This window comes from Pomacea canaliculata, linkage group LG2 (genome assembly GCF_003073045.1).
Source record: "Pomacea canaliculata isolate SZHN2017 linkage group LG2, ASM307304v1, whole genome shotgun sequence".
In the NCBI taxonomy this organism is placed as follows: Eukaryota; Metazoa; Mollusca; class Gastropoda; order Architaenioglossa; family Ampullariidae; genus Pomacea; species Pomacea canaliculata.
Genome location: NC_037591.1, coordinates 6,503,357 through 6,517,240, shown reverse-complemented (window position 1 = coordinate 6,517,240; position 13,884 = coordinate 6,503,357). Strand labels below are relative to the sequence as shown.

Genomic DNA, 13,884 nt, shown 5'->3' with positions numbered 1-13,884 from the left:
TCAGTCTGCGTCTCCTCCTTCTTCTCTTCATTAGCGTGGTGAGCGCTGCTCGCTCACAAAGGTGACTCTCCGGGGATGAAAGGAAGGCTGCCAGGCTTGACGAAAAGGAGCAACCAGCCTTGCCGCTCTGCTGCTGCGGAGTCGTGTTGAAGGGACGAGCACTCTGCGTCCTTACCTTCCTCCATTCTTCTCCCCCTTTTTAAGAAATGGTGGAGGCGGTGCCCAAGAAGCAAATCGGACGCGCAGCGAGAGAGAGAGAAAGACAGAGATAGACGTTGGTGGGAATGGGGAAGACAAAATAGCAAAACCAATATTTGACAGACACAGAAGGAACGGGTAGAAGATCGTGGTAGTTGAATTTCCTTGGAGGGTAGGGAGGAAGTCTTTGTAGCGGTAATCTCAGGGGGAGGGATAGGGGTGACTGCCTGCTGGTCCAAAACCACCCCTCAGCCTCCCCCCTACTCCATGTTATAGGACACCAGGAGTTTTGAACTCGGACCAAGAGAACGATGACAGACTTAACGACTCCATGTCACACGCACATCCCTCCCTACCCTCTAACCCCAACCATCTTTTTTTTTTTCGCACACCATCGACTTTTTTTTTTTATTTCCTCCTCTCTTCTCCCCCACAAACCTCTCCTGACATCACTACGAGCAACAATTTCTATCATAATTTCGGGTCTACTTCGGACCACTGCCTGCCGCCTTCTTTCTTGGGTGGCAGGTCTTTGCTTTTCTTTAACTTTTGTCGCCGACAGCCGCAGGTAAGGAGTCTACATAAGGAAATCATTTGTTATTTATTGGCAATTTGCGCGGAGGTGACGCGGAACACGGAGGACCTCCACACGAACAAAACAGAACATGTTTAAACACCTGAAAGTCAAGACGAGATACACTACAGGTACTTGCACTTTCAGGGTGGCTAATGGGGTGTCATGGACAATCTAAGTGGCACAATTAACTCTCAGCCATTTAAACACAGACCTCTTGTTTTAAAAAAAAAAAAAAAAAACATCTCCATAGCAGCCAAAACTAAAAACAAAACAAACACAGATAAGTGCTTTTATTCTATCAATCTGAAAGTGATGAAGAATGATCTATTTCACAACTAATGTTATTTTAAAAGGTCAGATATAAAGGGTGGATCACCTCACGAGGTGTCGGAACCCTTGTTCACACGAAGCGGAAGAGAGACTTCATTAGTAGAAGAGATGATAGAGGAGAAAGAGGTGGACATGATGATTGTCATGGCTGCCAGTGTAGTTTTTTCCTTCGTTTCAATGCATTGATGTGTCCTGTCATGGGTTGCATCAGGTTTATTCAAAATCATTCAGTGGGGAAAAAGAACCATTGCTGGGTGATTCCCTGGACTGACAAAACGTGCCAAAAATGAGAAATATACTCATATGTTGAAAAACATCGAAAATATTTTTAATTTTTTACGATTGGGCACATTTATCTTTAAACAAAACACAGCAAAAAAAAAAAAAAAAATCTGCAATACTTGTTTACATCTAAAAGTATTTTTTCATCCACATTGAATTTTTTTTACAGTTTGTTTTAGTCTGCTGACTTTGATTTTGTTAATTCATGAAGTTTTTTACATGGGCATGCATTTCTTACTATTGTCGTGCAAAAATTAAATCTTCAAGTCTGAGAAATATGTTCTTATTTTAGGAGACTATTTCAAAACAGCAAAATATCAGCGAGTGTCCATTTTCTTTTCATGCAATAACAAAGAGAAAGTGTGCTTAAAATGTGGACATTCAATCGAAGATTCTTATGTTTTATATTTATATCCATACATACCTACTTGTATCTCATGAATATTGTTATTCCTTCTTCCTGCTGGTACATATCAGTAAATATCCTTATCCCATAAAAAGTTCCTTGTTAATAAAATACATAAGCAGAAAAATAGTTTTCAAACATTTGGCGCATGTGAAAAATTACCAAGAAACACGCTTAATAATGTGTAACAAAATAATAAATAAACTTTGTCTTTACTAATTGTTTTACTATTTTTGACGAACTTAAAGCAGTACGTATCTTCTAATAAAATTTTTAAAAAACCTGTTAACAATTCCTGTCTGCTATTAGATTTTGTAAAGAGGTTATTTCCGTTGAAAATGTTGCTGGCTGATGAAGGTAACCTGCTAGAAACTGAAGTTAGTGTTTGGAGTGAACTTAAATATTTCTTTACAAATTGAGCAGTGAAATCTATGAAAGCAGAATACAAAAACAAACAAACATAATAAATAACTAAAATACAGCCTGTACACACGGGAGGTATCAGAGGTGTGTCGCAAACCAAAGCAGAAAATGCGTCCTTCCCCAGTTGTCCAACTCGTCCGCATCACCAGGTTCGTGGGGCGAGCTGATTGCACGAGTTTGCGCTGAGCCCTGTCTTGAGACATTTTGTCAAAGGTGCGATGTCATGTCTTGCGATGTCATGTCTTGCGATGTCATGTCTTTTCGCATGCAGTGACCTGTGCCCCGTGCTGCTTGTCAATCATGCCGTACCTCTTACTTTCTACACGGTGACAGACATCTCCGCACTGTTTAGATGAGACCTCTGTCAACTAATGTAAGAGCCAGACCTTTTGGGAGGACAAGACTTCGTGTAAACAAAAAGGAGATGGGGGTAGACAAAAAAAAATTAATCTATAAATAACTGTCTCCTCCACTAGTGTATTTGTGTAATACGGAGGTTTTATATATGTTTAAGAATGTAAACAGAAAGTGCTGGAATGACTAAAACAAGGATCGCCACTGGTATGGGCATTTTATATTTAAGTCATCACTAAGTCATCATTGAGCTCATTTCTGTCATTTATTATATATTATTTAAGTATTGATATTTATTGCGGGGAATCAATAACACTAACGTGATCAGTTTCTTCGGACATGTTTTTGTTATTTATATTGTCATAATAGAAGGTGAGCTGTGCAACTTTGTTACTCAGTAAGTTTGCATCAAAACAAATGTCTCCTTGTACCTTTGAAGTGGCTCTCAGTGTCAAAAAGGTTGATGACCTCTGGACTAAAGGAATACTTACACACTTATCACACAACATGGCTCAATTTTTCAGTCATTTTTGTAGCATTGCTTCTTTTAATGTAACATCCCCATATTTATTTCTTTATTTCTTTGTTTGTTTGTTTGTTTTGTTTTGTTTTATCGATGTCCTTTTTTTCCCCTCTACATTTTCAGATACAGAAAAATGGACTGATTTCCTGATTGCGGTTTAACTGTCCATAGATTGGTTGGTTGGTTTCATTTGCAGGATGGCAAGCTATGTTGTGGACTGAGGATAGACAGCGGCAAAGAAGAACCTCCTCTCATCCCGTTTCCTCCCAAGCCCCAGTGGAGCCTGCTTATTCTCCCGATGATATCCTCGTCCGTCTTCATCATGTGACATCTAGCTCGAAATCTCCCTTCCACTTCGCACAGTCTGTGCCTCTCTTTTCCTCTCTCTCTCTCCCTCCCTCATTTCGAAGGTGTCGTTAATTTTCTCAGTAATCGTGCGCCGGCGTTAGTTTGGTGCGAAAGCTGGCTTACAGGGCTACTGTAGGGGCCTACAGTGACAAACAAGCTTCCACCCTCTGCTCCCTATTTTCCGTTCCGACGGCTCCATAACAAGTCATTGGGGCGAACCCCTCATTGGCGCTAGGGGGCTCAAGGAAGGGGACTTGTTAGACAGTTCGAGGTTTTGTTGGGATTTCTCCGTCTTTTGTGGAGTCTGGCCCTCGGAATATTTATCTTAGGATTCAGAAATAGTTTGTAATACACGTTTCGGCTGCAATATCAGGATACGATAATAATATTCTACAAATAATTATTAATGATAATTATTACTATTTTATTTGTAGAGCTACATTTTCTCGAGTGTAGCTCAATGCCTGTCTAAGCTTCTCTACAGTCGTGCATTAGGGTGACCAGCACGTGCCCAGTCGCCACCTGGGCCTCCACTACCTGTCTCTCTCCATCGGCATTCTTTTCCAACAACGCAGTGGAAGACAGCAGCCAGGAATGTGTCAATTAGCTGACTTCAAAGGCGCCGCCCTTGACAGGTGCGACAACAAAATCCGGCGCAGAACGGGATCTCGTCTCGTGCGACGGGCCCCTGCTCGGTGTTCTATTTGTTCAGCGGCGACAGGCGCTGATGTCGGATAACGCCAGGTGAAGGGGTCGTGGGGTTACGTGAGACGTCGGCAAGGCACATGCAAAAGATGGGCCCTCGTCGGGCTCAAGGCTTTGAACTGCAGGCCTCAGGTAGAGTGCGCACTTGGAGACTTGCGCACAGCATCATGCGCGGCAATGCTCTCGGGGACGACAGGAACAGGTTTTCAATGAAAAAAGAAGGAAGACAACGACATGTATAAAATACAAGTCTGTGACACTTAGGAGGATGACGGATCACTTACTTTGTCAACTTTGTTCCGAAATGCGCACTAGAGGTCACAAGTTCAAGTTGCGTAAAGAGGAATTGCATTTTGAGGACACTTTTTTTCGTTTCGTGTCGTCAGTTTCGGGAAAAGCCTGTCGATAATCCAAGCCTCATCACTGGATGGTTTCAAGAACAAGTATTTGCAGAACTTCAGTTCTTCATCAGAGCAGATCATTGCAGACTAAGAACTGAAGTACAGTCCTCAAAAAGAGTAGAACCTCATTAGGCCCAAAAAAAATTCTGTGAAAATATAGATGCGAGTGTGTGTGTGTGTTAGAGAGAGAGGGAGAGATGATGATGAGGAGAAGAAGGACAAGGACAAAAAAAAATGATGATGAGGGAGGATAAGATGAAGAAAAAAGCTTGATGAGTCCTGCTCATCCAACGGTCTCTTTGCGTGGGGAACATTACAAGATGACAGAAGAAGAAACAGCAGAAGAGGACGTCACCAGAGAGGTAGATGTTGCCGATCTTGCCGATGTTGCCGACATCTGGACACTCTTGCCGACGTTGTGTGCTGACGCAAGCTCGCGAACAGCGCGCGTCAGGTTCCCGGCACGCGGCGGCGGCAATAATCAGGCAACGGGCACAAGGTAATGTCGGTACCAGATGGACAAACTGATGCAAAGCAAAACACGCACATTATCTAATCTCATTGTCCAAGATATCCAATATGCGCGCCAGACTTGCAGACACCTCCACCCATCCCCACTCACCATTATTCTTCCTCCCTTCCCCTCCTTCCTTCTTTGACTTTACATCATGTTCCAGCTCTCGACCCTTCCTCTAGTCATGGATTCATCAAAGTCACGAGGAGGGAGGAGACCGGCCCACTCTGTGGGGACTTTATTGAATCAAACGACACGGAGACTACCCGGATTGCATTTTTGACCTATCGATTCTGTTAGGAGACCGCCTGACCAGAGCCGCGGCATCGTCTTCGTGGGGTGGCGCGGTCGGCGGGTATTGATGGTGCGGTCTTGACTCTGCAGCGGGTGGGGGTGCTGTCGTCTGAAGGGAGGAGGGCGAAGTTGTTTTTTTTTTTTTCAGCCTTCAGAGGTGATCCTTTTGTTCCTTCTTTGGAGAGTTTTGCTGGTTTTGTGGTCCTGTTAAAGACCCTGGACGTGTGTCTGTGTATCTGCTTGTATGCATATGCATGTGTATGTGTGTGTGTGTGCCTGGTGAAGAGGAAGCGTTCGTACATGTGCAAGTTTCATTTTCACTTATCCTTTGCAAATGACATGAAGAGGAAATGGAAACTATTAAAAAATATAAAGAATTGGGAAAATATTTCTTCTTCTACAGCCTCTTTGCATATTTACTGTCTTAATATTTGTTGATGTGTACCTTTGTTTATTTGATCAATTGTTTATTCGTCCTTCCCCTCAAGGCTGTAGTGCTGTTGATAAACATCCCCGTCCTGCCATGCCAGTCTGCCAACAGGAGCTGTTCGTCTGCAGCAAACTCATCGAGTCCCTGCGGTGTGTCGCGTGGATTCGAACCCTGTCTCCTTCCACCAGTGAACACAAACCACGCAAACAATGAACGGATTACAAGCGTAAAGAAGAGACACGATCCATTTTCTTGGCCTTGACTTAGATACAAATAGGAAAAAAACGGATCTACGCCGGTCCCAGAAAATTCTAGAATACTGCTTGTTGATTGATATCTATATATATTCAGAAAAATAAGCCTTAACTGAAACGACTGGAGTTGGAGAAAAAGATTTCGATGGAATATTTTTTTTGCGCGTCTGACGCACAACTAAAAATAGAAAAAAATGGTTTTCTGTAACCAGCCTGTCACAGTTTAAAGGTTTACTTACTTATTGAACTGGAGGTTACATTTTCCAGGGTCCCTCCCTCTTCTTTTTTTTTTTTTTTTTTTTTTTCTTCTTCTCTCCCAGATATATATTCAAGTCGAAAGAAAATAATTTATCAGATGAAATTAGATTTCATTATTTTCGAGTTGTCTCCGAATTCCAGTTTTTCTTTTAATTATTGTGCCGATGTCCAGTAAATAATTGTCCTATCTACTTTCATTAGTCGATACTTGAAATGTCATTTAATTTCGTTTAACGTCTGCGAGTAATCTTTGCTCGGTTTTCTCTCGGCAAAATAACCCCATATGCACGATCCATACTTTTAAAATTATTCTTCTACCTTTGTCATTCTTGAAACTTATTTCGCCTACAAAAACCTGTAGGTAGTTTATTCACTGATTACCTGTAGGGGTATGTAGTGCGGGGAAAACCGAAGTAGTGGGATGAGTGAAGACCCGAAAGGATTGTTTCGATGACAAAAGAGGGGAAAGAAGTTCGTCACTGCTCGGGTAGATAAGGCTGACATGGGTGTAGGGTGCGTAAGGGGACAGAGGGACGAGGCCAGATACCCAGATGCTATCAGTGGGTAGGAGAATCACAAGCCATTGTGCTGTCACTCTCAGTACTTTGCCGCATGGTGAGCAGCACTGGCAGCTAAGCCCTCGGTTGTTATTGTGTTTGGGTGCGTGTACTGTGTGTGAGACGATGAGTAGACAAGAGAAATGAGAAAGGAAGGAAGAGAGAACGATAAAAGGAGATTCAGAGCTATGAGTGTGTTCTCATATATTTTCAAATGAAGTATTTCGTGGTCTGGACCGTTAGGTATTTATTTTATTAATACTTCTCATTCCAATGGTCTTTGTTGGCCTTTCAGCAGGTGTAGTATCTCACTTGTGTTATTTATAAATTATTATACCAATAAAATAAAGTTTATAATAATCACTCTTTCAGTTTTAATATTTTAAAAAATGCTTTAACAGCTTTGATGAAAATCTTCCGGTTTTAAAGATTACAAAGTTAAACTAACCTGTTTCGATTGTTTAAAATTCCCGAAGAAATAATTCTTTGGGATTAATTAATTAAAACCAGCATCAATTAATGTATTGAAGAGATGCATAACAAAGTTGCTTGTATTTTTAAGGCACGGCGACTCAGTGACACATCCACATCCACATCCACACAGGTACAAACATACAAGCAATTTGGGTTGATTTCACCAATTTTTTTTCTTTGTTCACTTGAAGAATATGAACACAACAGTTTTCTATTTACATTGTTGCACACGCCTCTGGAAACAACACAAAGAGCGAGCTTACACAAGGCGTCACAGACTCACATCTTCTACATTCTCCGGGACATCAACATGAAAGTTTCAAGCCAAAATGCCGGACACAGAGCTACGCAGAAACCAGAACTGAAACATCTGTTTGGTATATAATCAAAGACATTTCAGTTATACATATATAAAGTTTGTGTCTCAAGATTTCTATGAGGATGAGCCGTTTAGGAATTATTGCACCCAGCTTACCATTCGAGAATATTTTACACACCAGGGAATATCTTTATATGGTCAGGTCGGCTACATGATCCATCACCATCTCATGAGGGGGTTTAATGATTAATTAACCAGTTTCAAAAAAAACTGTTCAAAAAAAAAAAAAAAAAAAAAAGCTCGAACTAAAACTATTTGTCAAATTCAATCCAATCAAAAAAGTTCCTTTGACAGCCGACGCGAAGCGATTCATTGACCTGTGAAAACAGGTCTAAAGCAATCGTTATGATGAAAAAAAAATTACTAAAACAATTAGCAGGTCTGAAGAAAAATTCTAAACATAAATATATCGATCTGAGAGAAGAGCAGCGCGGGTGAACTTGATTTCTTTTTTTTTGGCTAAGGTTTTTTTATTAAAAAAATCTCTCAGGCGTGAGCTTTCTGACTGGAAAGAATGTACAGGTGGGCGCCGCCTAGTGTTTCCACCTTGACACACCTGGGACCTGTCACGCTTCATTTCACTTGCACTGCCAACACTGGTTGTTCGATTTCCCTCGTCTTGAAACGCTCTGTTCTTGATCAATAGCGCGAACCTTGTGTAAACACGCCGCGGGCAGAACCAGATGGGGATGGCCTGGAGAGGGCGCTGCTGCATGCACGTTGACGCAAATTGAGATTCCAGTCGAAAGGACCAGCATGAGTTGAAGAAAAAGTGTGACATGAAGAAGAAGAAGAAAAAAAAATTGCCCCTGAAGAACATTTGGCTGATTGAGCAAGCAGATTATCAAGCAGTCCTACCACAGATGACTGTTTACACTCTGAGCAGATGAATGGACAAACCGTGGATCCAACTCAAACAGTAGACCACCTGACCACTCTAGTTTTAACTAGACTTCCGGCCTTGATTAAACCCAAAAAAAGGATCAACCCCAACAGAACCTGCTCAGAATCTTGCAATGAAAGCTAAAACAGAAGCAAAACAAACAAAAATAAAAAAAAACCTCCCCAACTATTACCTGATAAACACATAATGAAAATAAGCAATCAACCAATTAAGCTGACGATGTCCCAGGAAGGAAAGGTAGGTCAGTTTTAAGTTGTTTTTCTCTATTGAATAATAATAAATAAAAGTTAACAGCAGGTCATGAAAATAAGTTCCAGAAGGCAACGAACAAATTCGAGCTTCTCAAACTTTCCGGCAAACATTATTAAAATGTTTTTCTTTGCAGCTTTCTCTCTCCACATTTTGTACAAAGCCTTTGTTTTCAGATGCTAGTCACCAGTGTTCTGCCCCACGGAATGTAAATTAATTGTAATTGTAAAATCACAAGGTTTATTGTGAACCCGCCAGGCTTTTTGCAAACTTCCAGGTTTAGCACACTTGGAATAGAAGAGATGCTAACATAAACTTCCATCAACAGCAAAAATTCCAAGAAAAAAATTTGCTAGACATTATTGAGCAACATACAGTAATTTGAAAATGCAAACTAATTAGCAGAGAGTGAACAAGGGGAACAGCATGCAGGACAATGAAAATGCACGAGCCTGAATTTTACTAACGCAGGCATTTCTCTGACAGAAAACACATCGCATCTCTGAATGCATGAACACACGATACAAACACTCGCACCCACCACCTTCACACACACACAAACACATGCCTTCTTTCATTTCAATAATTTTACAATGAGTATTGACAAACAGTAGCGAAAGGTCGAGGGTCACCCGACTTGACGGGGAGGGGGAAAGAAAGGAAGTCACATGACCTAAAATCCCTGTCCATTACCCAGGCCTAGGTCGAAACTTCGAGAAATCGGGTCATGAATGTAACGGTTTTAACGGCTCTGGGCTCTGTTTTCTGTTCTTTGAAGCGAAGGTGTTGGCTGACATATTTCCACCCGTTATTTAACTTCTTTATTTCTCTTCACTTTTTGATTGGCTAAAGTCGCGATTTTTTTTTGTAGGAAGTAAACTTAAAGCTAATTAGGGTACACTTTTTTTTTTAAATGAAAGGGTAAAGCTCAATACGAGATGTTATTTCCTTATATCTAGATGATAGATCTTCTTTCCATTCTCAAATTACACGTTTTCAAACATCCCCATGCTAAGAAAGACATCAGGACTGTAGGTTAGAGTATACTCCTTGCTTTGAAAGGCCTCAGCCAATAGGAGAACTTGGGAATGATTTGATACGATTTTATCCAGTCATTAAAATAATGTTCGCCCCTTTCCCTAGTCTTTAAAGAATGAACAATTTATTACCATTGGCTACAAAACCAGTAGGTTTGGGAGGAAAGAACGGGCAAGGTAGATAAAGACAGGAGACTCCCCACCCCAACCCTCAAACTCAGGTAACGAACCACTACTTCCCTTTGATGTCTGAGAAGTGTGGTCATGGACTTCTCTTGTCTTTTCAAACAGTATAGTTGTGCAGGTTAACTTCTCCCCTATCCTACTTTAATCAGAAAATGTTACGTATATTATGACCAACGGTTTGAACTTTGACATATAATATTAGCGAACTCTGTGATGTCAAGTTACTTGTTCTTACACAGTAAGCAGAAATGACATGAGGTCATTACCAAATGTCATCCTCACTTGTTCACCTTCTTTTTGGAATAAACAAAAATGTTACTGATTCCGTAACTGTCAGTGACTTGGAAATGGTGGTTGTGGGGTTGTCGGGGGAAATGGAGACTTGTCTGGCGGTCGGGGACTGTGAACCTATGTCCGTCAGAAAATATGAATAATCTTCCATAATCAGCTTTGGTTGGACATTACAGATAGGTGGGAAGGACAACGGACAGTAGGTCCTATACAGGACCATAATGAGTTTTATTTATTAATAATAAAGAGTGACATAATATGTCCACAAGCAGTCTTGAAAACTTGCCAAGCCCTGGCAAGGTAAGTTCAAATGGGGTCCAAGAACGGAAAAACCCACAGATGCGTCAGCACTCCACTTGTCACCCGTCTGAGGTTAGTTCGCAGCAAAAACAGTTTTTCTTCAGGTCCCTAGGGCTTCCTAACCTTCCTTGCTCACAAGGCAATGACTGTGTCGATGGTACCATCCAGTCGGACATAACCGAATAAAATTCTTCTGAAATTTCAGTGGAATGGACGTGTCCAGTCTGAAGCCAAGTATGGGTAGGTGGCGATACTTACATCGCCGGCCGTTGACGTCACAAACTCTCGCGCGTGCGCGACAGTGCGAGAAGACTCTTTTTGTCCGAGAAACTTGTTGCGATGCAAAAAGTCCTTGTGTATGACATTTCTATTTATACTTAAATTTATTACTTATATATATTTATCTGTACATCGCAGTGTCGGTCCGTTTCTCATGGATTGATACCCAAAAAAAAGTCTCAGGACACCGGAAGTGAGATTACGTCAGCAGCGACTGCTGGTGGGCATGGAGCCCTGTGTGTACCAGGAGTAGTGAGACATGTAGGAGTTGACAGCCGCAGCGTTCTGCTGCACGTGCATGTCGGACCACGTGCACGCCGGCTGCGGACTCAGGGAGGACGACGACACCGGCATCATGGAGCCGCTGGACTGGCTGACGTGATTTCCGGCGCTGGAGCCCGGCGGAGGGCACACGGACGGCTGATGTTGCTGGTGGGGAGTGCCCGGCTGTTGGGGGTGCATGTCTCCCTGGGGTGACTGTCCCGGCTGTTGCTGCTGGTTTGGAGGGGGCGGAGCTGGGGGCCCCTGGTGCTGTGGTGGCGTGTGCTGCAGGGTCGGAGAGTTGGGAGGAAGTGGAGGGTTGGAGGGCTGGCCCCCGGGTCCTGGCTGACCGACGCTTCCGGGTGGGGTGCCGCCTTGCTTCATTATTTTCTTGTACTTGGAGCGACGGTTTTGAAACCATATCTTAACCTGAAACAAAAGAAAAGAATGATCTTCATTAGTTAACCTAGGAAAGTTTTTTTTCTCTGAAGCTAACAATAACATGTTTAATTTGTTGTTTGTCAGCAGATTGTTTTCATAGAAGAATATTTAATACAGCAACTTTGTAGCCTTCGAAACTTAAACTTTGCTTAAAGAAAAGAAAGAATTATTTTAAAAGCAGGAAGTACAGGATGGGAACAGACGTGAAAGAAATAAAAAAGAATAGTGGGCTAAAAAGATACCATGCGGAGAGACCATTGCACCTCACAGCACGTGCAATGCGTGAGGCAAGCTGTTAAAAGCGCCACCGAACATTTTTTTTTTGTTTTCGGACCATCACCCAGCAAGGGCCGCGGCCTGCCAATCATCTTAACCTTTTGCAAGTCCTGACCCCAGAAGACCCCTGCACCACAATTGATCCATCGATTCCCTGTCGGCCGCGCGGTGCCGGCAAATGCATCCTGCCAGATGGATGGACCCGGCTCTGAAAGCCCGAGACGAACGCCGGGAACCTGGGGCAGCTCCTAGACTGAACGATCCTCTGCTTCTTTCCCACCCCCTTTTCTTCCCTTCTTCAAAGCCCAGTCCTGCCCCCTACCGAATTCGTTTCGTGTCTGTCGTCTACAGAGGTCTTTCTGTTGCTCGTCTCCACCCGTCTCTCTCTCCTTCAGATTCCGAAGAAAAAGTGTTTTGAGAAGCGAAGGGCAATAATATGGTGTAGTCAGATAGTGCCAGTGTTTGGAGAGAGAGAGAGGTGTAGTCATACATTGCCAGTTAGTATGTGTGTAAAAGAGAGAGAGGTGTGGATGGAGAGGGGAATAGAGAGAAAACAAAGAGAGGGAGAGCCTTCAACCATACGCCACTTTCTCCAAACTTTACAGACGGCACACGGGTGGACATGAATTTTTCTCTCTCTCTCATACACACATTACAGGAAGATATCACAGAGAAAGTATGAAAGGATGGTAGAGAGAGAGATGAAAGAAAGACAGACGATGAATGCACAAGCTCTTTCACTGGGTGCTGGTCGCAACATGTGTAGACAATGAGGGGAGGTGAGGAAGGACAGTAGGAATAGACAATTATGATTATAAAGAGGAAACAACTTTTCGAAGACAGAAAACAACACATTCAGCAGTTCAAAAGAAGTTAACCTTTTATTTCCAAGTTTCGGAGATATACAGTCTCACCTACCGTCCGTCTCATGCCGGACATCTCCAGGTCCACAGACAAGACAAAAGGAAAAGCAAGCAACCAAAAAAAAAAGCCAAAACAAACAAACGAAAAAAGAAAAGAACAAACCGAGGAGATATCAATGAATGGCCAATGACAGCAGAAGACAAGTTTTCGTTAATGAACTCAGCCAGCTAACCACAAACAACACAAACCGATTAGTAACATCCGGGGCCAAAGCGCTGAGTGACCTCTGGTGATGCCGAGGTTCCCATGAGAGAAAAACCGCCTACCGACCATGTGTTTAGTGAAGAAGCACTCTGCTTAATGGTCTATCCAGTAGATTACTTGTGCCCTTTCGTTCTCTCCTTGTTACTCTTTGTATTTCTGTAATTACTACTATAATTATCTTTTTCCCCTTAATTACGTTAGCATCGACCTGTTTTCCGGTTGAAAACGAAACAACGATTTTTTTCCACATGGGAAGCATTAGGCTACTTACATAACGAACTTGAGGAGAAACAAGAGGGACGGAGTTTGCACAGGCGTGGAGAACTTCTTGTGTGGGTGGAGGTGTATGGAGAGGGAAGGAGGATGAAAGAAAAGCGTGTGAAAGCACTGGCGTGACACAAACCAAAGAAATCTTTCTCCCACCTGCCGCCTACCCTCCCAACCTCAGAAGAAGTCGAAACGATTCCTTAGGACAGGAAGAAAAAACTCCTCGCAGACTTAGAAACACTAGGACGAACTGTATGAACAACCGGGGGAAACATGTGCGCAGATTTTATTAAGGAGAAAACCGGGTGGGACCAGGGATAGTGGGGTGGGAAGGTGGGAGGGAGGCAGTGCTATGATGGAGGATACAGTAATGGGGGGTTGGTGATCGATTCCTGCGCAAGCAAAGCTGAGATTTCGTTTTCACAGATGTCTCGGGGCACTTTCTTCCAAAGGGATGGGTATCTGAACTCTACGTGCCTCGGCCTCGGTCTGTTTGTCTTTCTAACAAATCTGCTTGTCCCATCGATTGTCGCCCCCCTGCGTCCTCCAGACAATGGC

The 13,884-nt window shown here is 42.7% G+C and overlaps 1 protein-coding gene across 1 annotated transcript in view; it reads right to left on the bottom strand.

Annotated features, from left to right (window-relative positions):
* Positions 1-7,482: 7,482 nt before the first annotated feature.
* Positions 7,483-13,884, bottom strand: part of LOC112557455 (homeobox protein Dlx6a-like) — a 32,062-nt gene continuing 25,660 nt past the window's right edge. Inside the window, 1 exon segment of the mRNA XM_025227322.1 lies at positions 7,483-11,643. Coding sequence (XP_025083107.1) covers positions 11,158-11,643 — 486 coding nt within the window. The 3' untranslated portion in view covers positions 7,483-11,157.